This window comes from Platalea leucorodia (assembly GCF_965183815.1).
Source record: "Platalea leucorodia genome assembly, chromosome: 2".
NCBI lineage: Eukaryota > Metazoa > Chordata > Aves > Pelecaniformes > Threskiornithidae > Platalea > Platalea leucorodia.
Window position 1 is genome coordinate 31175938 of NC_138824.1, and position 24402 is coordinate 31200339.

The window sequence follows — 24402 nt, forward strand, 5'->3', positions numbered from 1 at the left end:
AGGGCAGGGATGGCAGAAGGGAGCTGGGGCCCTCTCCTCTCGTCTCACACGCACGGCGCCAGCCGGAGCCGACGTGGGCGGGACGGTTGTGGGGGCATTAAAACCTTCTTTAGGACCCCTGTCGGAAAAGAACCTTTTTTAAAAACAAAATCGTTGAAAAACAAGAGCCTGGGAAGGCGGGTAGGTCCCCGCCCGCCCTCAGTCCGCCCCGGCAGGGGGCAGCACGGCCGCTGCGGGCACGGGCGGGGCCCTGGGAGACCATCGAGTCGCCCCTCCCCCGCGCCGCGGGCCGTTGTCCCTGAGGGAGAGGAGTCGCGCGAGCGTTGCCTGCTCCGCCCCGTTCCCTCTGCCCCCCGCCCCGCCTCGGTGGTGGCGCATGCGCGCTGAGCGGGGCACCTGAGGGCGAAGGGGCTCAGCCATGGCGGCCTCCATGATCTGCAGCCGGGTGTCGGCCGGGCTGAGGGGCAATGGCCTCCGCGCCACGCTGGGCACCGCCACGGCGAAGGTAGAGGCCGCTCGGGAGGGGGGGCAGGATGGAGCGGGCCGGGCTGGGCCAAGCCAAGCCAGGCGCGGTTGGGGTCGGGGTCGGGGTCGCTCCCTGCGAAGGGCCGGCGGGAGGAGCGGCCGTCTCATCCCACTCCCGCCGCCGTCCTGCCCTGCCCTGTCGCGGCGGCGGGGCTGGCAGGCGTCTGCCCGCCTTTGGCGTACCTCCCCCCGCAGCTGCTGTTCTTGCTTGTGGCAGGTCTTCCCGGCGTGGTTCCCTTTTCCTTCTTTTCCAAACCCTCCCCCCCAACTTGCTTGGAAATCCCAGTGTTTCCATCTCCGCCGTCACCTTACTCCCACGAGGGGTCGGCCTGTGCCAGTAAACTCTTCTTCCACCTCGCATCTCCCCAGTCTCTGCCCTTGTTTCTCGTGAATGCTTTTTCGGGGCATGGTCTTGTTTTTGGCTGCAGAGCCCCTGGAAAGCAGTGCAAACAAAAGAGTGAGGGAGTCTGAAGTGCGTAACTCCCCGTGCGACTTTCTTCTCCTTCCACATATGGAGGAAGGTCGCTTTGAGTTCCCCTCTCGTGTTACAGACAGCTTCCCAGGCCCGGCCGGTCAGTCAGCGCCAGAAACAGCAGCTACAGCGGTCAGCACCTTTCGCTTGGGTTTCATGCCAAGGAAAGGGCCTCCTGTTTGCAGAAGGAATCCTTTGGAGGTTAAATAGGCTCTGGCGATTCGCTAGCTTGAAATGCCGTAGTAAAGCTCTAGTGTTGCCTGCATGTTTACTTCATTTAAAATGAAACAAAACCTTAAAAATTCAGTCTATTAGAAACTCTTAATACAGACTGATTTTTGTGGTACTTATGCCAATGGTATATACTAAAAAAATAAAAATAAACACAAAATTTTCCTTCTATCTCAGTTTGTTTTGTAGTCTTTTTACCTGGAATCTTTCAGTGCTAATCTATGGTTATGTGTTAGCTGAATTCAGTAGATTTGCTGTTTCATGTGTGTATAAAATTAAGGTCTTGTTCCTATATACTGAAATATGAAAAATGCAGCAAACGTTTTTTACTTTTGTTGTTGATAATTTTCTTGTCATGAAATACAGTTACTTTACAAAGTACCCTTTGGAAATCTATGTTGTCTTAAAGTTCGTGAGTAGCTGTTCTTTTTTAATAGGCATTGCTCATGTAGTACCACTTCTGATGTTTTATAATCAAAATCAGTTTCTCCCTGAATTGCTTTATACAAAATATGTATCACAAATTCTTGGAGTTCTGTACATCACTTTTAAAGGTGAAATTAAGACTCATTCCACACTGGAACTTCCTGGATTGAATATTAGGCATGTTATATCTTACTTAGCATTTGAAATGTTAGTTATTTTGCACTCTTGGCAACCCTCTGATTCAGTGTAGATGTTTGAAACGGGTCATAGCTAATTTTTTTCTGTTTCACGATAGTCATATGAAGGCTGAATAGTCTGTTCTGTAGCAAATTAAATTTACCACATAAAACCACTGAAGGTGGTGTACCTTAGTTTCTGCTGCTGCTCCTTCCCAGGGCTTAGTTCTTAGTTTGGCAGACAGAGGCAATCTACTAAAACTTTTGAATGAACCTATTCTGTGTGCTTTTCTCTGTTCTCTTGTACTTCCAAAATTCCTCAAGGTTCTTTTCCCTACAGATGTATTCCTTAAAGTACTTAAATGCTCACTAAATACTCAAGGGTGTTTTAACCCTGCCAGTCCTTGTCAGTGCTAGCAGCTTCACCAGCTCTTTCCCACTGCCCCAGTAAAACCTCACAAAACCCAATACCAGACCCTGACATGAATGACTGATGTGGAAGGGTAATGTACAACAAGTCTAGGATTAAGTGTTCGGGTACTTGCATTGGTACACTAAACTGTACTTGTTTAATACGTAGACTTTTTTTAACCTGAACAAAGAGGGCAGTTTTTCACAACACAGTCATGTTCTTTGTTTTTTTTTTTTCTTTTTTTCTTTCTCTTTTTTTTTTTTTTTTTTTTTTCCCCTTCAGGTGCTTGGTGGAAGTCCAGGAATACTCAATAATCATGGATTTCAGGTGCAACAGCAGCAACAGAGGAGGCTGTCGCTACATGAATACTTGAGCATGGGACTCTTGCAGGAGGCTGGCATTTCTGTTCCACACGGACTAGTTGCCAGGACACCAGATGAAGCTTACAAAATAGCAAAAGAAATAGGTATAATATTAAAGAGAACATATACAATATAGGCATGGGATTGATACAAGTTCTAACTACTTTTTCTGTCTTTCCTGGTAAGACATTTCTTGGAGTTCTGAATATACCTTCTCTTTAAGAGAGCCTTTCCTGTGAAGCAACTTTCTTGCAGATTTGAGTATTTACTTTGGAGCTGACATTTTCTTAATTTGAAGTTTTCTAATGCTTAAAATTGCTCAGTGCAGAAGTACACAGTGAAATCAGTTAAGTGACCTAGTTTTAAAGATGCTCTCCATTGTGTATCGAGACTTGTTTATGAAGCTAAACTGTATCCCTGAAATACCAGTGGTGAAGGACTTGATCCTACTTCCATTATAGGCTGTGAACATATATTTCAGGCACCATCGTTCCCATATCCCACATGCTGCAGATACTTTTCCTGTAACTTGTGAGTCTTGTTTAGAAGGAATGGGGCAGGTATAAATTGCATTAGCCTAGACTAATACAACTGCCTAAGCTTCTTTGAGATGAGTAATAGACTCTACTTTGTGCAAATCCTGGATTTCTTTTTGCTCTCAAGCAAAGTTAGAGGAAATCTTGTGTGAAGAGCTTTAGTGGTGGTGGCGGCGGCAGGTAAGGCTTCTGTAGTCCAAGATCTCTTATAGAACAGAAGATGCAAAGCATACTTACCTTTAGGCTGCAGAAGAAGAACAAAATGCTATTCCATTGTGAACATGCTTTTCTGGCAGAATGCAACTACTTCATGTCAGAGGGGAGAATTTTGATGGCTTGTAGTTATACGATAAATTCCTGGCTCGATGAAAAAGCATCCAGTCTCCTTTTCCTGGTGCTTAAATACTTTATTTAATATAGTTGAGCTTTAATTTTGGACTTGACTCTGCCTACTTGACTTTGCCACTTTATCTACTATGTCTTAGTAGAATATTTTGTTTTAATTTGGATGTAATATAGAAGTCAGCTTCTACTGTTTGAGGTGTTAATACTGATTTTTTTTTTTTTTTTAAATTAGTTTAAAGCCCCCCCCCGCCCCGGCTTGTCACACAGTTCTAATGAAGGACATTGCTTGTCGTATTCCACTCTCATATGCAAATGCCTAAATCTCTTTTCACCTCCAAATGGATGCATTTGTAGTGATTCCTGGGGTTACAGGTTTTGCTAGATTCATTTCAGTTTCATGTGTAGATTTAATGCAAGAAATGAGATCTGAAAAAGAAGATAATTTTTTTTTCTAGAGCAAGTTCTGCTGCTTTGTAATGTAGAACAGAGTTGAAAAGCTGCTTTTGCTTTAGATCTGATGTCCCAGAAATTCAGGTATTCTCTGCCTGCCTTCTTTGTCTTGTTCCCATTAGAGAGTAAATGATACAAAATTACAACTTCATTAGTATGAAAGAAAGGTGTTAAAATACTTCTGTTATGAGAATGGTTTAAAACTCAGACCCTTGCCTTCTGTTACAGGTGAGCTTGTAGCATGATCTAAACTTCAGAAATCAGGCATACCCCATTGGTTACTTTAATACCTGTACAGACCTGCTAGTGGCAAATGAGGCAACCTTTGCCTATGGCTCTTTAATAGACAGCGGGGAAACTCGCAGGTCAGGTTTCCTTTCTTTTGTTCCTTGTTCAGAGGGGAGTCCTATGGCAAAGTAGGTATGTCTGCTGGCTTATAGCTTTGTCTCATCCATGTGATGTCATAGGTATGCCTTTTATCTGGAGTATGTGACCCTGTGCAATTTCTTGGGGGTCAGAAAAATGAAGTTGTGAAGTATGTGAGTTAGCATCCTTCAGTAACCTAGAATAAAGGAATTCAGGGCTTCTGGTTGTCAGCTGTGTAGTTTGTTTAAGTTGGTGTGTATTTGATGCTATGGCTTTCTTTGGTACTTGAGATGAGGAAGGGAAGACTTCCCAAAAAGAGAACATACTGAAGGAGCTTGAGTTTTTGAGGCATTGCTCAAACATTGTCCAGAACTCGTTCTGAACAGTGACAGATTATCCTTTGCTCCACTGTTTTGGATTTCTTTGTTATTGTAGCCATTTCCCCACTAGTTTTCATTTAGTATGTACTTAAAAAAAACCCAAACCAAACAAAGCAAATCTCTAGCAGAATGAAAAAAATCTCACTTTTTTTTGTCCACCTGCTCATTGTTTATTTTTGTTGTGTAAGAGTTGTTGCCAGTAGATACGAGATTATCTTTTGCTTCTTTTATGTGTTAAACTGTTTTTTCAAATGTTTGTCTAAACCGTTACAAAGATAATCGGTTTGCTTGCTGTGTCTCCCTAGCGCTGATCCACATGCTCCTGATAACCTTTAGTCAGAAACCTGCTCTCTGTAAACTTGAGTTTGGCATTGGATTTCTTTCCTTTTGCAGATACCTCACTCCAGTTAGAAACAGGTAACTTTTTATCCTAGCGGATAACAAATACAACCTTCTTATGAACAGAGATTATCATAGTTTAGCTGTGGCTGTAGCTAAATCAATGTAACCCTGTTGTATGAACGAAACCAAAGCTTAACCATACCAAGGATTATCATCACTGCAAGGTAACTAGTGTGTGGTAGAATCAAGCTGAGGCATACAAATGTTGCAGTTTGTCTTAGAGCCTAGTTAGAAGAGTGCGCTAAATATTCTTTAAATAAGAAAAACAATGACATTTGTTAGAATTTCATTTGAAGTTTTGCTTATCTTGAGGTCTGAAGTTAGATGAAATAGTCTGGAAGCCAGAAAGGTTGCTTCCTCTCCACCCCAACACCCCCCCCCCCCCCCGAGTTTTTCTTGTAGTAAATATTTTTTTCTGCTAGAGACTTAAGTGTCCTAAACAGAGCAAATTGTTTACCTGTATGTGAAGTAAGTTTGAAATGTATGTGAAGTAAAATACCGTACTTAAGCTTGCATTGTTTTCTTCCCTATAATATTTTTCTAATATTTTTCAAGGATACAGAGATGAAATAAGCTGCTGTGAGAAACTTTTGAACAATGATGACAGATCACTTATGGTTTGAGTCTTAAGGAAGAAAAACTTTTTTTTTTGGCTATTTTTTAAAAATTTGATTGCTGCTGCAGCTATCAGATTTTTTAAAGTGCTGTTTTCAATTCAGATTTCTGTTCTAGCAAGGTTCTGCAAATGATTATTGTTTTGCTTCTATTTTATTAAAATCTTTTCTGCTGTGTCATGGGAAGGTTGGCCATTGTAATTATTACAACATTAGTTTGCATATAGCTTTTTCTTTTCATATTTGTCTGGCTGTTGAGAGTCATCATTGGAATGTGTTACTTATCACAAGCAGCTTTTCCCTATAAAGAGCCCTCTATCTCATTTCAGGTAAATTGTTATCACATACTGGTTCATGAAACTATTATTATTTTAAAATAACTACTGCTGAGTAATTCAGTCCCTGGGAGTAGGTTTGGACCTCCTGTAAGTGTCACTGCTCGCTCACTTTTCCTCCAGTAGTTCACTGTTTCCATTCAAGACCTCCAGATCTCATTTGTGCCACTGAAAGAATGGATTTCTACTCAGAGCTGAGAAGGCTTGTATCTGATGAAGTCTTTAAAGACTTTATTGATTAAAAAAAGAAGTGCTTTTAGTTACTTGTGAGCTTTGCAATATGTGGCTCTTCATATGTTACATAAGTGTCTCACTTAAATTTTGAAAAAGTGAGCTGAGTAAATTCTGTTCCAGAGTGTTGATAAGAGGCTGCAGTATGTCTTGATGATTGCCTCTAAGTTTATGGTTTACTTTCAGCCTACACAGGCATTCCAGCTAGCACTGTGACCAGTGCTGATTTAGAAGCCGATATGCATTCATTATCAAGAACATGACTAATGAACCTAAAGACTATTTCTTGAAAAACAGATGCTTCATCAGTGTGATAGCGGACAGCTCAGCAGAACACACTCTTTGAAACGTATAGTATTGCTTTTTGTTAAGACAGCATCTATGAAAGTGTATGCATTGCTGTAACTGAAGTTTTGATGCTTCCTGACACCTTCCTCTGTTAACAGTTGTGTGGAAGGGAGTGACATACTGTACGCCTGTAGAACAGCCTGCTTTTCTTTTATAGTATATATTTCTGTTCATGAGTATTTGAGAGGTAAGACTTCTGAAGTGATTAATATCTTGAAGCAGCTTTTGTGTTCCAGTAGGATTTTAAGATAGCGAATTCCAAGGCTTTATGCTCATGGCAGACTGTCAAATTTTAGTAAAATAAAAAGCTGTACAGAATAGGAAGTGTTGAGAAACTGAGTGCATAACATTTCACCTTTCTACACCAGAGTTCTTGAAAGGAGACTGAAAGCAATGGAGTCTGCTGCTGCTTGCAGTTTAAGAGATCTACTCCATCTTCTTATCAGCGTGGTTTATACGGAATGATCTTTTTTGGTATGCTTTCTATAGAATGACTTAAGGAGTTGGCTTGGCTGTATTCCTGCAGACAGTTCTGTGATTAATAGATGCTTCTTTGCAGACCTTTTAAGTTCCTTTCAATGTTGTTATTTTATTTTTCTGTCTATTGCTTAAACATACAACCTGTATCTATTAAAAAAAAAAAAAAAAAGTAATGTGTAAACCTGGGTAGATTTATGAGTAGATTTATTGATCTCAGGCTTGATTCAGTCAGAAACCAAAGTTTAGTACAATGTGTGCAGTGATTTTCTTGAGTAAAGTACTAGCTTTTTCTTTATTAGCTCTTCAAAAGAATAGGTATTCCAGGCACTGTGGCGTAAAAGCTGGGGTGGTTTTCTCCTTAGTGTATGCCACACCTTCCTTCGTAGTTTGTGATTAAGGTTTGGGGTTTTTTTGTTCTGTGTCACACTGAAAGCTCACATCTAGTCTTTTTTTCCTAATACTTCTTGGTTGTTTTGCCTTTATCAGTTTTCCCTGTTTGTGAATTATCTGCTTGACTATGTTAACTGATGTCTTTTAGGTTGTCTGTAGAGTCTGAAGCTCCAGAGTGTTTATTCAGATGCTGTAGGACATGGATGATGATCTGAGGTGGCAAACTTGTGCAGAAATCGCCCAGGTGTTTAAAAAAAACTGCTGTAGTGGTCAGCATTAAGTAGTTTTTTTCCAATTATGTTCCTGCTTACCTGGTCAAAATCTCTAGATAACCAGCAGTAGTAGTTTAGAAACAAAACATTTACTTGAATTCTGGCAAACGCTACTTTTTTGGCATCTGAAGCTTACATTTTGCTTCAGCTTTTGCTTTCTTCTATAGCACTTTACTACTTTGAAGTTCTAATAACAAAGTATGTTGTTGATGATAATTCACTAGTTCAAATAACTCGTCTAACCAGCAGATTCAAATTTTGACAGCTGTATTTTAATTGCTTAACTTAAGCAATTGCTAAAACCAAACCTGTTTTGTGAGTTGATGAAAAACTTGATGCAGTTGATTAATGTCAGGAAGTATTTGTGTAGAAAATAATATTTTGTAATAGCAAAACATCTTGTTCGCTCTCCTGACTGTTACGGTCCTTTCAGTGAAAGTATGAAGAAAGTATGAAGTGCATAATTATATCGGTAGTCATACTTTTGATTTGTATGCAATGATTCTTCTAACACTGAAAAGTTTCAAATGCTGAAAACATGTAATTTTGAAGTTAAATTCTAAATAATTATACTTATTAACAAAACGCAGACAGTATACTCTGAAGACATTCTCTGCCTGTGTTGGCAGAGTTAGGGTCGGCAAATTCTTGATGTTGATACTTCTGTTAATAATACATTGTTAGTTACAAGCCCATCTTTTCCCTCCCTAATTCCAGTAAATACAACTATATTGTTTAAACTTAGAGTTTTTATTATATCTGTGCAACAAGAAAAAAATTGGTTTGCGTTATAAATGGAGAGATTCTTCCTGGAACTAAAAATTTAAATACAGAGTAACTGAGGCAAAAGTTATGGGTTTCTGTCTCTCTCCCAGGGTAAGTTTGCAGTTGAATGCCACTTGAGAACTTGATCGGCACTTGCGTTGTTAACCTATCACTGCCTTTTGCTGTTGTCTGTTTTGTCAGAACACGTTAGGCTTGCACGGTTATCATGAAGGTGTTTATAATGTGTGGAAAGCACTACTGCTGCTACAGTCAATATTGGGCAGAGAAGTGGCAATTAAAGCGATTTGAAAAAGTCAGAATGGAAACTTGTAAAGCAGAACATTTTAATAAAGTTTGTCTGCCCTAATCATCAGCCTTTCTACTTGCACGGAAAACTTCAGATACAACAGAACAACAAGCCTTCTTGCCTCTTAATAAGCTTATCATAAGATTGTTTTTTACACAGATCAATGCGTGCATGCAGGGAGAAAGAGACCTTTCTCCCAGTTTGAAAGCGTAGGTTTTGGAATCAGCACTTATTCCTTCCAATAAGTAAATGTCAGTATTGCTAGAAATGAAGATCAGGCTGTGTCCTGGCTATATGACTCTTTCACTGTCTAGTTAATAAACTGTTGTTGAAGGTGAAACCCGTAGTGTTAGTACTGTGTAGATTTTTGTTGTCCTGAACAGGTAGATGTTGACTCAGTGTTCTGCTGATTTCAGGCACTTGTTCTTATTGCTATCTACTCTTACTTTTCTAAATATTTCCTGATTCTTTTCAGGCTGTTTTACTTTCATATGCTTTTAGTGCTAACTGCCATTAATATGGAAATGCAGCTCCTACCAAATGCTTGTTCTGAGTTTTGTGTGTTGTTCTGTAGCTTGCTTGCCTGAGACATCAGCTGTGCTAAAGGTTTGGTTTTTTGTTCTAGTGCCCTGTGTTAAGGCTTTACAGTTTGTTACTGCTGCTGAAAGCAGATGTTCTGCTTTCTGTCCTGCTCACTTCAGTGTCCCTGTGCATGTACTTGTCACACGGTGTGCAGGCTTGCAAAAGTACTGTCTGCTGGATTAGCTTTTGCCTTCAGCAGAGTCGCTCTTCTGGTATGCTTCGAGGCACGATTGCGCAAATGCTTATGCTGGCACAAGAAAGGAGACTGGAGTGAAAAGCTGACAGGAGGCAGGATAGGACTGCTGCTGTGGTGTAATGTTGGCTGGCATAAACTGTCCTAACTTTGTATGTGGGTACCTGCTCTAGGACAGAAACTGCTATTTTTCATTGAAACAAAAGCTTAGCAGCATTTCAAAGCAGTGTAAGCAAAACAGAAGGGCACAGCTGTTGATATTGAGTAGAAAACTATGTTAGCTACTGGTTCAAATTTTTTCTTGGGTTGCTGTGTATCAGCAGTTCTCTGCTGTGTCAGATGGTGTGATAGTGCTGCAGCTGTAACACTGCAGTTGAGGTGTGTGACCAAACATTTCTGTCCTCTAGTTCTAGGGTCACTTTAAATAGGAGCTGTAGGAAAAAATGTTTATTGAACAATAAACTTTCTGCATGGGTTAAGTTAAGGTTTTCTCAGAACACGTTATCTTAAGTTTTGTTTCAGGTACACTTATGCAGCTTAATTGCTTGTAAACATAGCTGGTCAAATAACCCTTGAAGTGTTACGTGTTTATGCAATCAAGCAGCTAGTTTGCTTGCAGTGCTGTAGGAGAACAAATTACAAATCATTAATAGCCTGCTTATTTAATGCCACAATTGTTGTATTCTGTTGCATAAGGGATAATGCAATGACAACTTTGTTATGGCGAAAACTGACTGTGAAAAGTTTAAAGTTGTTTCTCACACACTTCTTTTTGGATGTCTTTATCTGTTGCCAAAGTGTAATCATGCATAATAATTAAATTCTTAAGAAATATCCTATTGAATCAGGGCAGTGGTGCATCGAGCCTAATACTCTGCCTCTTGTGGTGGCAAAAGAATATGCTATTTAGGAAGATTGTTAGCCTGGCTATTTTTTGCAGTTCATACCCCTCATTTCCCCCCAACATTCATAATTATTATCTTAGGAATATCAGAGGGAACATCTCTGCCCAGTTCCTTTTGAATCTCCTATTCTTCCCTCGTGTCTCCTGGCAGGCTTCACTGTCTTCTGTGTAAAGGAGTGTCTTTTTTGCTTGCACCTTTTTAAAACCGACTTCCCTTGGGAGGTGGCTTTTGGTTTTGGCTGGTGTAGAGCAGGAAGCTGAATGTATGATGTATGTGTAGTTGTGTGTTCTTGCTCTGTCCCTCACCAGGTATGGCTAAAGACTGTAATCATGTTCTTGCTTTGTTCTCCTTTGATAGTTTTAAAGAAGTGCCAAGCTCTTTTAGTCTCTTCTTATACAGGAAGCTCTTCATTTCGGTGATCATCTTGGTACCCAGTCTTTCCCATTGAAAATTACTTTTATGATCATGCCCAGAGCTAAACGTAATGTTCCAGCTGAGATCTTACCAGAGCTTTAGTTGGCATCTGGTTCTGACTTGTTCAGATTCTGGTCTTTATTGCCAGGAGGAGTAATCGCTACAAAGAAGGTGCCTGTGGGTGAACTTCATGGCTTTCCTGAAAACTTCTCTGTAGAAGCAGCTTTTACCTTCTGGACTTAGCATAGGAGACGAAAAGTAGGGTGGAGAAAGAGGACCCTCTCTTCTGAACTTCCTAGTGGACTGTAAGCTAAATCTCTTAGTCTTGATTACTAAGTGCATCAGTTCTGAATCTTTGTCAGATGTAAAACTTCTGTAGAAAGCTCAAAATAATAAAAGAATGCTGTGAATATTTTAAATCTTAAATATTTGAGTCACTTCAGATCCTTGTGAAGGAGCCCAGCTGGATCCTTTGTGAGCAAGGGAGCAAGTGTGGGGTTTGGGTTTTTTGGTGGTTTTTGTTTGTTTGTTTGTTTTTTAAAATGTCTTCACAGAGAAGAATATATTTTCCTCTCTCTTTTATACCAACACTAAGAAGTCATGCTCCTCCAAGTTTTGTGTTTGTATGTACGTATAAGGTAAATTGTTTTCAAATGGATGAAACTTTATTTTTAAGCTTGCATGTTGGAGTATGTGGCTTCATTTATCCCTGAAGCTACTATTTATAATCTTATTCATACATGAGGCTTAGTGTTTCCTAAAGCAAACTTTGTACTTAAAGTAATTGCATAAAAGTTAAGTCTTGTTTTGCATGGCTCCTATAAGGCATGTTAACTTACTTGATTGCCAGTATTTAGCTATAAAAAATAGTTATCTTCAGGAACTGAATTAAATATTAGATAATAGACTGTAGTAAATCAACATATACTTGCGTGTTTATAACCTTCATGCTTCTTGTGCTAAAGAACTTCGTACCAGTTGTGGATTCAGAGATCTGTTGTTAGGTAGACCGTCAAGAAGTAATATCTACAAGTAGCTAGCTGGGAGTAGTAACTTGACCATTCCCTTTGATTATAGCCACCCTAGCTTGTGATATTATGCAAGTTTAATTTTATCTGGCCAGGCAGGATGCAGGTCAAAATAGGAATCAACACAACTTTTTTGTGTCTGCCGTAACCTTTTTCAGTATGCGTAGCAGCTAGTTTTGCTCGAGTACTGTAATTTTTCTTAGGCTTTTCCATGGTTGCCTTTTCAAGAGAACAGCAAGTTCTTTCTTTGCTCGGAAAGACCAGTGGCTCAGCTAATGGTGGCATGAGAAAAGCTGGGATGTGCCGCACAAATGTGAATGAGGCAGCTCTTTAACATCTTGCAGTCTAGCTGCTCTCTGCAGTGTATTCAGTGTGATTGAACTTGAACAATAACTCAGGGCTTTGTTTTTCTTCATCACCTTAAATGACTTGATGAACTTTCTTCTTTGCTTTTTGTCTTTCAATGACACTTCAGAATATTCCATTTGATTTTGATTATATTCTCGTACTTTACTTTTTAAACACAAATGCACAATCTCCGCTACCTAGAAGAATATTTTGTAAAGGATTTTTAAACAGTTAAAGCCAACTAAAGGGATTACTCTGCCTACTCTGGGAAAAATAGTGGATTTACTTAGGCCTCTGACTTCTGCAAAGCACTCAAGCTTATGCATCAGTGCTCTGCTGAATGGAAGCTGTAGTGGACCTGCAAGTTGACTTGGGTAAGTGCCATAGTTACATATCATTGCTGAGAAGATAGTGGTTAGAGATATAGGGTATTTGTACTTGATTGAGGAAAATCTTGGATTATGGCGTGTTAGATGTTCAGTTTCATCTTGTTAATAGTCTGTGAGATACTAGCCATTTCTTACTGGGTGCTTAATCATTTGTCATTCAAACGTGTTAAAGATATATCAGAACACTCAAAGTGTCAACACTTTTGGATACTAACTCACCAGGGTTTGTTCACAGAACAGCCTAAAGCTGCAATTTGTGGATGGTTTGAGACTTTTGGAATAACCTATGTGAGTTACAATACAGTCTTTGATTCACATGTTTGTGTTTTGAGTCAGGGGGGTGGGGGTGGAGAAGGGGGGATAAAATGAAAACAGCCTTTATTATTCTACCTGGGGCAATTCGTTTTAGTAGTCACAGATGACAAATTTTGGGTTTTCTTTCATTCTAGGTTCAAAGGATCTTGTGGTAAAAGCACAGGTTTTAGCTGGTGGTAGAGGAAAAGGAACATTTGAAGGTGGCCTCAAAGGAGGAGTGAAAATAGTTTTTTCGTAAGTTGTTTCTAAATTATCCGACCAAGTGGAAAAACTTTAAAGTTTCACATTATGAATTGAACCTATTGCTTAGTTTAAAATCAGTTTTTTAATTATTAACCTTAAAATAACAAAAATTAGATAAGATTTTTTTATGCTACTTCTGTTTTTCCAGCAGTTTCTTTGTCACATTCTGAGCTTCTTTTATTCTAGTCCAGAAGAAGCAAAAGATATCTCCTCCAAAATGATTGGAAAGAAGTTGTTTACCAAGCAGACAGGAGAAAAGGGCAGGATATGCAATCAAGTATTTATCTGTGAGCGCAGATATCCCAGGAGAGAATACTATTTTGCAATAACAATGGAAAGGTCTTTTCAAGTGAGTAATATCAGAAATAGAAGTAAACTAATTAACTTGTTATAGCTGAATTTAAAAAACAAAACAACAAAACCTTATTGTACTGGTCACTTGCTTTTGAAAATCAGAAATATACATGAGCTTAATTTTGTTTCCTAGTATCTCTGACTATGTGATTGCTTTAGTGTTCAAATGCTTTAAAAATGTAATGCTACAATTTAAATTTAAGGAATAATAAATGACTATTGGTAGGCCCAACCGAAGTTGAGAGTCGTATGGCTGAAGGGGAGATGGGTGGAATGAGGGGGTTATTTTCATTTTGGTTTTAGTTTGTGCTTATCTACCAGATGCTTATACTAGAGTTTAGTTTAAAAATACAGCTGTGTGTGCGCGTACATGTATGCAGTATTTAAGAGTGTCAGGAAAAAGATAAGTAAAAGTCTTTTGGAAGAGCCAGTGGTCCTGGATAAATGAAACATCCTTTTTCTCCAATGTGTGGAGGTTCCTAAAGGTGCACAGCTGTGTCCCTCGATTTTGAAAGTGCTGGTAGCTTTCTTATGCTGATACTCTTCAGGAACTGGGAAGAAGATTTGGGCCTAGGGGTCTGTCTTCAGAGCTTTCAGGAAGATGAAAGCCATAGTCTCTCCAGCTTGTGTGTTGTGTATGTGTGGGTATGTGGCTTTTTAGGCTACAATTCAAACCCAGTTACTGAAATGGGTCAGTGTATTTTCTGACAGACTAGTGTTCCATTAGGGACCATAGAGCATGAATTGCTAAACAACTTCAGCAAAGCCAGAGTAAAACAGATCTTGGAACTTTATTTTTTTGAAGCTCGACAAAAACTGAGTTTGGTCTATCCAGATGCTTAAGAGCTTGCAGAGGCACTGCTCTTAGTAATTAGAGGAGTATCACTGGCATGAGTATCAAATAATTTTCTGTGGAAGAATGAGGAAACTAGTCTTACTCTTTTATTTTTTTGTTGCAAAATTAGGAGTTAAATATTGTATTTTTTCCTTCCTCTTCCTCTGTAGTGTTCTTTCTGATAGGAAAGTATCAGTTGTGTCGGGTTTTAGTACAATTATATGACTTGGGCACCTACATTCTGTTGTACTCTAACAGAGCAGGGAAGATCCAAATGTTACAGTACACACCCCAGACTTACCACAAGGTGGCATTAAAATACTGTAAATGGCTGGATTTTATAATCTTAAAATTGTGTAAGCAATAAGCAAGCATTCTTATGGAAATATAATTTACTGTAACTGATTTAAGCAAATTAGATAAAGGGAAGCATATTTTTCTGACTTGCTCTTGTATAAAAAAAATAAATCTTATTAGTGTGTATTGAGCATAACTGTGTGGGTTATTGTCTTTCGATAGGGATATGCTTTGTTTTTACTGCTGACTTTATAAGTCATGGTTTTAGATGTGCTTGTAATTGCTATAACTTGCCTAGGATGCTTATGATGAGGAAATGCCTTTCATAAGAAGGAGGTGTAAAGGTTGAACAGCACACTGTGTGTATTCCTGGTGTTGTTGCAAACCTCTTCCTTTAAGGGGGGGAAAAGTCTCTAAAACAGTCAGCTGAAAGTGGAACTTGATGTCTCTGGTGTTATTCGCCAATAGGGGCAAGACTTCTTATGTTTTAAGCAAAACTGTTCACTTTGGTCAATTCTGTGGAACAATGAGTTATTTTTGTAATGTGTTTGTAGCTTCCTGACTGTTCAGGATATGACTATCCAGAAACATTCATTGTGTTGAACCTTGCTATTAGATGTAGGATAATTTACCATCTGTATGCTTCCATTTGGAAGGATGGTGATGGGAGGGGAGTGGTGGGGTTATTAAGCATGTCCTCTGAACCAGGGTCACGCTTTCTGTAATTAATTGTCAACAGTTATAAGGCTGTTCAATGTTTAAGACCTGTGCTGATATGAAACGCTTCGTTAGTACACCAGCTGTCCTAATCCATGCACGGGTGGTGATAAGGGAAGGTAGGTTGGGATGATACAAGTGAGGGTGTCTTTACTGTACGCTGGAGGACTGTTCCCATGGGGAGAGATTTTTAGGCTCCATGGTAGTGAGTCCTTGATGCTTTTGTTGAGATTTAGATAGCTTTTTTTAAAAATCTCTGCTGCAAATGTTATCAATTCTGGTTTCTTAATTTCTTTTATTACTGAATAATTGAGTGCTGTTTTGTCAGAACTCCGTGACTTACTTTCAGTGATGGCTATAGTTATTGAGCTTTGTGATCCTACTGAACCGGAGTAGTTTGTAGTCATTTGTCACTAGGTTCTGCAGACCTAGGTTTGTCCTTGGAGTTGGAGCGTGGCAGAATGAATAAATGAGTGCCTGGCATTTGATGTGTGTTTGTGTAGGGGTGAGTGGAGAATGGGGAGATAAAAAGGCTGTTCTTTTTCTGCTGACAACCTAGAAGATAAAATACATACGATTATTAAGTTGAATCTTTCCATCAAAATTTAAAACTAGTATGTCTGTGTTAATCACTCTGGTGCTACAGCGTATACAAAGGAAAGTTCTCCTTGTTAAAAGAAATTGAACCTAACATACACCTTAAAATTTGGAAAGTATTGTTAAAAGATTTTATATAGATGAATGAATAGTAACATTCCAACTAACAACAAGGTTTTATTGCTGTGAGGTGTCTTATGGGAAGATCTAAGTTTCAATTGTGTGGTGTAAAATTACTTATGCTTTTTCTTTTTCCTTTTTTATTCTAGGGTCCTGTGCTGATAGGCAGTTCTCAGGGTGGTGTTAATATTGAAGATGTTGCTGCAGAGAATCCTGATGCGATAATTAAGGAACCCATTGATATAGTGGAAGGCATAAAAAAGGAGCAAGCTGTTAGGGTAATTGTTAATGTGGAAAAGTACACATTAGCGAGGATGGGAGGGTTGCTTCTAAATTTTGTAAAGTGTGCATGCATTCAACCTGCTGAGTTGTCTTAAACTCTTTTGACATTTTGAAACAGACTTGAACTAGATACTGAAGTATCTTCAGGTGATAGTCAATGTAAATCCAACTCTACGTGGCAGTGCTTTATCTAGCTTTTATATAGCTTTCTAAAGGCATATGATGATGACTTTTTACTAGCTCTTTTTTAGCATAAGTGCAGTGTTTTGTATTGAAAGCAATCTTTTCAAACCAAAGAGTTTCTTTTTTTCCAGGAAGACAGGAGAGGTTCTACATCTACAAATTCAATTGACACTGAAATAATAGCTAAACTGGGACATTCCTAATTTGTAACTAAATCAAACCTGGAATATCAGTTAACTGATAACCAATCTTTTACTTTCAGCTTGCCCAAAAAATGGGATTTCCTCCTAATCTGGTCGATGAAGCAGCTGAAAATATGATCAAATTATATAATCTCTTTCTGAAATATGATGCTACCATGATAGAAATAAATCCTATGGTGGAAGATGCATCAGGAGTTGGTAATGTTTCTTCTTCATATTCTTCATGTAACAGCTTCATATTTTTGTAAATCTTAGTTGCTTTGCACTGCTAAAACTTCAGCTGTATACAGCAAGAGGACTCAGCATTAACATGGTATGTTGAAAACTGAATTTAATAAAGCATATAAATTTGAGAATCTAAGCATAGTAGATATCTGCTCTTAATTGCTAGGTAGGATCTTAAGTTTAAATAGCTTCCTTTTTAAAAATTTTTTATTTATTTAAAAAGAATACATCTTGCACTCTTGAGTGTTTGGCTGCCCAGCATAAGACATTTCTGGAAATTGGGTCCTTTCAAAAATCATGAATTGAAACTTTAGCCATCTTGTGTATTCAAAGTTGGTACTGAAAAAGTAACCAGAATAGTAGCACCTTCTAGAAATCTCCTGCCTTTACTACTCAGGCATCAGAATGACTGGTTGTGTTTGATGTATCAAAAGACTATAGGTGTTTAAGTGATATCTTAATATTTATCAGGTTTTTAGCATATCCGGTTGCAGAATGGTTAGTTAATATTCAATCACAGCCAGTTCCCCTCTCAGCAAAAAATAAATCTGTGGAGAATATTTGTACTTGAACTTGGGTACAACGGTTTTAACTTTAAACATAAATGTAGCTCCTTCATCTAAGCTTACAATTATTATACTGTTTTTTTTTTTTTTTTAAATAATACTGCTTAAATGAACAGTGTGGAACAGTCTCTCGCATCTGTTTCTTGTGCCTTGTCATTTATATATCATCTGTAGTGGGGGGTAGAAATGAAGTCTTATATTTTTACAGACAGAAACCTAGTTCTGATATAAAGAATACTCTAGGTTTTCCACATCACCTGCTATATCTAAGGGAAACTTATTTTTGTGTGTATTCTTCTGACACCTTTTCTTCCAACTCAGATGTTTTTTCATTGTATTTCTGTGTGTTTACATGCATGCACACACACACTATATACTTAATCTAAAAGCAGAAAACTAAGAGGGATTAAAAAACCCCAAAACAGAGACCTTCTGTAGGGATTAATTTTATGCTAATTACTGAAGCATAATTTGCCCAGATTTATCAAACAGCTTGTTGTAAGCTTCTTTGTTTAATTTTAGAGTGTCTCAAGAAATACAGTTATCTTTCCTTTTTGTGCAGTTAAAGGGACTTAACTGATTGTGTGGGTAAACTGGAGAGAATCTTGTATTTACATGCAGTGCTAAGTGTGTCTTTTCAGCAAAACTTTAAATTTGGACTGCATGAGCTAGCTGCCAAGTTTGACTTAACATACTTTAACATATTCATGTAGCAGTTGAGCTATTATTCTAGTATTAAATGATGGTTTGTTTTTTTTTTTTCCTTTCAGTGATGTGTATGGATGCAAAGATAAACTTTGACAGTAATTCAGCCTATCGTCAGAAGAAGATCTTTGATATGCAGGATTGGACACAGGAAGATCAAAGAGACAGGGATGCTGCAAAAGCAGATCTCAACTACATAGGATTGGATGGAAACATAGGCTGCTTAGGTATGTTTTATTTAATGAATTTTAAATGACCTAATGAATTTATAAACTGAATTCCTAAATGTTATCTTTATTCTCATGTAGTCAACGGTGCTGGTTTAGCTATGGCCACAATGGATATAATTAAACTTCATGGCGGAACTCCAGCAAACTTCCTTGATGTTGGTGGTGGTGCTACCGTGCAGCAAGTGACAGAAGCCTTTAAGCTTATTACCTCTGATAAAAAGGTGAGGGAAGAGTTGGCATATCAAGGTCCTACACAGTGGTAAAACAGGCTATGATTTGAAAGAAATGCTTCGTGCACGTTCTCCAGAAAACATGTTTTTATAAGCATAGAATTAAAAAGGGAAGAAAATGGAGATGTCAGCTTAATCTTGGTGCAAATGAAGAAGGCCTGCAAACGTGTTGAATCTTTTTCCCTTTTGTAAAAATAGGTTCTTTGCTGTGTACTGAATAGGCAGTTTTGTGTCCTCTGGTTGAAGTTACAGCTGTATTTGAATCTTTCCAGAAATCTTTGAGTCAGAAACTCCCCTGCCTGCTGTTTAAACAGAAACCAGTATTCAGATGGGTTTCCACTTTTTTTTTTTTTTTTTTTTTTTTTCTTTTTCCTTTTGGGCCCGTTTTGCAGCTGGGTCCGTTTTGTGCATAGCATTGTAGAGATGAATATTCACTGTGCTGTGCACAAACAAGTTTCTAAGGTACTAATTATATGTAATGTAAGATAAAATAACTTTGTAATGGGCTTGGAAGGGCATTAATGTTTTATCCTATTGAAAGTTTATCAGAAGTGTTTGAATATTATTAAAATAGAAATTGTTTGAAAATAGAGGATGAGGTTTACCATCCCAGAAAGACAATGCAAGGACTGGACTGACAGTCTACATAAAGGTGCTGATCCCAGTGGGAACTCAATGGCAATTTGGGACTTTTTAAAAAGAATGAAAAATATGAAAAAGAGGTAACCAAAAAAGGTGGGAGTGACTTGCAGGACCTGGTAATGGTATGCTATTTTTGCACCAGAATTTCATGCACCACTTGCTCATCTTTGGAAAGAGCCAGAAACAAATAGTGAGTGATGTTACAGAGGAGCTTAGTCTCTTCCCCATTGGAAAGATTTTTGTTAAAAAATGCAGGGTCTGACACACTCTCCAAGAGTGTTATAGAATCATTTAGGTTGGAAAAGACCTTTAAGATCATTGAGTCCAACTGTAAACTTAACACTGCCAAGTCCACCACTAAACCGTGTCCCTAAGCACCGCATCTACATGACTTTTAAATGCCCCCAGGGATGGGGGCTCAACCACTTCCCTGGGCAGCCTGTTCCAGTGCCTGACTACCCTTTTGGTGAAGAAATTTTTCATAATATCCAATCTAAACCTGCCCTGGCACAACTTGAGGCCATTTCGTCTTATCCTATCGCTTGTTACTTGGGAGAAGAGACTGACCCCCAGCTCACTACAACGTCCTTTCAGGTAGTTGTAGAGAGCGATAAGGTCTCCCCTGAGCCTCCTCTTCTCCAGGCTAAACAACCCCAGTTCCCTCAGCCGTTCCTCTTAAGACTTGTTCTTTCTTCACATTCTTTCAGCAAACTGAGGGAAGAGTGAGGGACACAGGCACAGAGCACCTGAATTCCAGAAAGAGGAGGAGAAGAAACAAGGAAGAGTCTGGGGGTTGTTGATTTGGGACAAATTCTTGCAATGGACAGAGGGTGTCCAAGCAGACTTCTTAATGTATCATTCCCTTTCTGCCTTCCTTCAGCTGCTCACTATTTTATCAAAAAATGATGACCGTAGCTGGGATTCCTAGTGCTGAAAGTCAAACAGCAGTACAGCCTACTGGTGTTGTGGACCACACTCTGACTGGCACTCTGGGTTCAATTCAGGGGTTATTTGGAACAGTCTCCTGGGGTACCAGTCTAAGCTGCTTCTACCTATTAGCAGCAGGAGCAAGAACGATGTCACACAGATGAGCTGGTCTAATTGCAAGATAATGAGAACCAAGCTACTGTTTATTAAGCAGTTTCACATTAATGTTTTGTCTTGTTAAGTTTGTTCTGTCCTCCAAGGCTGTCTACCCATTTTTGCTCCTACTTTATTCCATCTTTCACCATTGACCATGATCTTTTTACCCTTCCTTTTCACCACTTGAGTAGGAAAAGACTTTTCTTTAACCTCAGTCTTAGTCCTCCTGAATAAAACATATTTCAGAGAGCTTACCTCTGAGCATGCTAGCTTTTAAGTAAACTGTATGAACAGTGTCTTGTGCGTGAGTTTTGTAAAGTCTCTGTGTTCTTTAGCATGGCTTCTTCAGTACGTGGAGGTACTAGTGTGGGAGGTACCTCTGCTGGAGTAATGTTAGAAATGGGAAGATAAACAGTTGACAAATTTAAGTTGTTAAATGGCTGTACTGAAGTTTCATCTGTTTGATTTGCTTGAAGAAAGTCGAACAGCTGTCTATTAATCAAGCTCAGAATACTTGGAAGTAATGTACACTGTTGGCTTTGTACAGAAAATGGGTGCGTGTTTTTTCAAGTAGCTACACAGAATACACGCTGTAAGAGAAATGGTTATTGCCTGCAACTCATGCTGGATTGAAGGACAATGTGGAAGTTTCATGGGATGGGCATTTTTGCAATAGGGTTTTCCTAAAGTAGCTGTTCTGCTGTATGTTACTTTATGGAACTGTACTTTTGTTGCTGATGTTCTCCAGAACAGAAATGTTCCTTGTCTTTCACAGAGTCCCTTATTGAGCTTGAATTTTCTGTAGGCTGAAAGGATGGGTGGTGCTTTTATCTGATGTGCCTCTGGCCATTTTTAATGTAAATATTGTCATTGATTCTGTAGGTACTGGCTATTCTGGTAAATATTTTTGGTGGCATTATGCGATGTGATGTGATAGCACAAGGCATCGTTATGGCAGTAAAGGATTTGGACTTAAAAATACCTATTGTGGTACGGTTGCAAGGTGAGTGTGCTTCAGTACATGTTAAATATATGTCTGTCCATATTGACAAACGTTCTTGAGCTTATATATTGCATAGCAAGTTGCCTGTAAGCTGAAGACTATGGAAAAATAAGGCAAACCTTGAATTTAGATGGTGAGGATTGGCAAGTTAATAAAAAGAGATTTCCTGCTTTTATAACTACCAAAGTTGTTGTTCACTAACTTACTTTTGGAACAGGCTTCTTAGAAAATATGAGAATACTCTGGTAGCGGTAGTCTCCTGTTCAATAAAAGTGGCATTTTATCTGTTTCTTAAGGTACACGAGTTGATGATGCCAAAGCTTTAATAACAGCTAGTGGCCTCAAAATCCTTGCGTGTGATGACTTGGATGAAGCTGCAAAAATGGTAAGACAGCTGGTTACAAATACTCTTTTCAGAACATAGCACCTGTTGCAGAATATTGAAAAGTTGAAACTCTATTCAATCAACTAAAGGTAGCTTAGGATAAACCACAGCGCCAGTTATTATCAGGGCCTGAAGCAAGTGTTTTACAAATTAGTAAATACATATTTTGTAAGGAGAAGAGCTATGCAGTCAGAAGCTATTATACCCCAGAAATTTCTGTTTGGGACTTTTTTCTCTTTCCCCACCCCCCTCTGAAAAGCAGGTTAAAAATAGGTTTTTTAAAAAAAAAAAACAAACCCACAGGTAAATGACCAGATCAACCCCTCTCTTTGGTAAGGGAATGGCTAAGAGCTTAGCTTTATTAATTGGAAGAAAATACTTAAATTGAGGTAGCTGAAAAATGCAATGTAACACTTCCTTTGATAGACCACTGTATTTCAGTGTGCATGATTAAAACCAAACATGATTGATCATCCTATTTCCTCATAAGGTAATTAGATATTCAGATGTTCAGACAGGTTGTTTGGGATTATTTTTTTTTGGTGTGTTTTGTTTTGCTTTGTTTCCTGGGCTTGAAGCTCTAGAAGCAGCTGTGGATTGCTTGAAGGAAAAACGTGCTTAGCTTGACAGTATGGCCCTCTGTTTCAAGGAATAGTATTAAGTCCTGCTAGGCTGATGGAGCTTTGGTTAGGTCAATGGAAATCTTCCCTAGCAGTAGGTATGGGTCTTTAAGCTATATTGTATCTACGTAATGCATCTGCTAAAGCTGCTGCTGAATCTAAAATTCTCAGCTGAGTCAGGGAGCCATGCAAATGGAGTTAAAATTAGTTTTGTAATCTTAAATTATATGTATCTGTAGAAGAACTTTCTGAAAGAGTTATAGTTCGTTTTGTATGTTGCCCATAGGTAATTCCTTAAGCCGGTTTATGTAAGATCATGCCATGAGTGGGATAAACAAGTGGATGAGGATAGATCAGAGTAATAAGCTGAGCATTTAAAGCAGTGATTATAACCAGTGACGTTAAATGTATTTTTTTCTACCTAAATATTCAACAGATGTCTGTAAATTATTCTAGCTAACTAGTATTTTAGGTGCTTTTGAAGTTAGGTAACGTGGACAAGAAAAACATACTACAAATGTGTAGCAACAGTGAAGATGAAAATTTTTGATGTGCAAAAAATTAGAGGGCATCTGGTGGATTTTGTATTGTGGGGAAACGTACAGTTCTGAATTTATTTTTTCCTAGAGAACCACTGACTCAGTTTTAATGTTTGATTCTAAGCAGGAAATAATTCATAGAGGTTTTGAGATGTCGAGGCTCCATAAGGTATCAAAATAAGATCCAGCAATGCTTGCCACAAAAGCTTAGAGGAGAAGTAGCTTCTAGATATATAAAATCTCTTGTGAGTGGGTACCCCAGTGCCTCCCAAGAAAACAAGGTGGCACATAGAGTTTAAAACTTGTAGCATTTTATCAAGGTATTTGGTTGTAAATGAGAACTAGACATTGTATAACTGTATGAGATGTCTTCTAAAAGACTTGACTGATCTTTCATTTAAAAGTGATTAAGAAGCACTGGACTAAATAATCCCCCCCAAGGTCTTGTTGATGATTTTCTGGCATTACTTTGTTTAAAAAGATTGGTCCAGCTCACTCAAGTTAGGATTGTTTTGAAATTAAGTCTTTATTTTCTGTTTTTCAGGTGGTGAAACTCTCTGAAATAGTAACCTTAGCAAAACAAGCTCAGGTGGATGTTAAATTTCAGTTGCCAATTTGATCTGAGAAATGTCATGCTGGTGTCTAACATGTTCTCTGAAATACTGTGTTCTGTGGGATATTTTTCATTTTTTTGTGTGGAGGTTTTGATTGTTTGACAGGCGCACAAACTGAAGTACCTGGTCTTTAATGTTAACATTCAGAATGGTCGGAGTTCTTGTAAAAGCGTGTATTGCTGATATTTAGTCCTTCTTAGTTGTTCTCAAGCCTCCAGCTTCTGCTGCAGAATGTCACTTGCAATATTCTTCTGCGTTGTCCAAAGTAAAGCTTCTGGTTGAAAAATAATTATTCTGAAAAAATTCTGAAGTTACGTTACTTGTAAATTTGTATTAGCCTTGGTTAAAAGTAAATATGACTAGATTATATAGTTATCCATGTGGAGAAATGTATTGAAACGGTATTTTATATTGGAGACAGTTGTACTTAGCAGTATAATGGACATGAGCAAACCAATCATTATTTATGAACAGGTGCATTTGAACATGATCAGAAACATTTTTAGAAGTGCTTCACTGAAGTGGCTGGTAACTCTTCTGGACGACGTGTTTAATCACTACAAAATATACTGTAGCACTTAGATTTTCATGATCTCTGGTCCTTACTAAAAAAGCATCGTGTCGTTTTATATATGAACAAGCATTTACCAAACTTCAAGGAGACAGAATACGTAGAGAATTAAAATGTTTATTGTACATCGCTAATAAAATTGTACATTAATAAAATGTC

General features: G+C 38.5%; 1 protein-coding gene across 3 annotated transcripts; it reads left to right on the forward strand.

The window, feature by feature from the left end:
* The first annotated feature begins 319 nt into the window (after window positions 1-319).
* SUCLA2 (succinate-CoA ligase ADP-forming subunit beta) lies at window positions 320-24402 on the forward strand. Of its 3 annotated transcripts, XM_082337757.1 has the most exons (11): window positions 320-505; window positions 2525-2708; window positions 13134-13233; window positions 13429-13591; window positions 16312-16440; window positions 16890-17028; window positions 18392-18553; window positions 18635-18777; window positions 21394-21514; window positions 21811-21899; window positions 23603-24402. In XM_082337757.1, exons 1-11 carry the CDS (start codon window positions 419-421, stop codon window positions 23675-23677), a joined length of 1392 nt encoding a protein of 463 aa, XP_082193883.1. In that variant the 5' UTR covers window positions 320-418; the 3' UTR covers window positions 23678-24402. The 3 variants fall into 3 exon arrangements, with proteins under 3 accessions (XP_082193883.1, XP_082193884.1, XP_082193885.1); XM_082337758.1 differs by lacking the exon at window positions 320-505 and having other exon boundaries at window positions 2621-2785; XM_082337759.1 differs by lacking the exons at window positions 320-505; window positions 2525-2708 and adding an exon at window positions 2792-12669.

Coding starts and splice junctions, on each gene's coding strand:
- SUCLA2 (XM_082337757.1), top strand. CDS start 419: ATGGCGGCCTCCATGATCTGCAGCCGGGTGTCGGCCGGGCTGAGGGGC. Junction 506..2,524: donor TGGGCACCGCCACGGCGAAG/GTAGAGGCCGCT, acceptor TTTCCCCTTCAG/GTGCTTGGTGGAAGTCCAGG. Junction 18,778..21,393: donor TTATTACCTCTGATAAAAAG/GTGAGGGAAGAG, acceptor TTGATTCTGTAG/GTACTGGCTATTCTGGTAAA.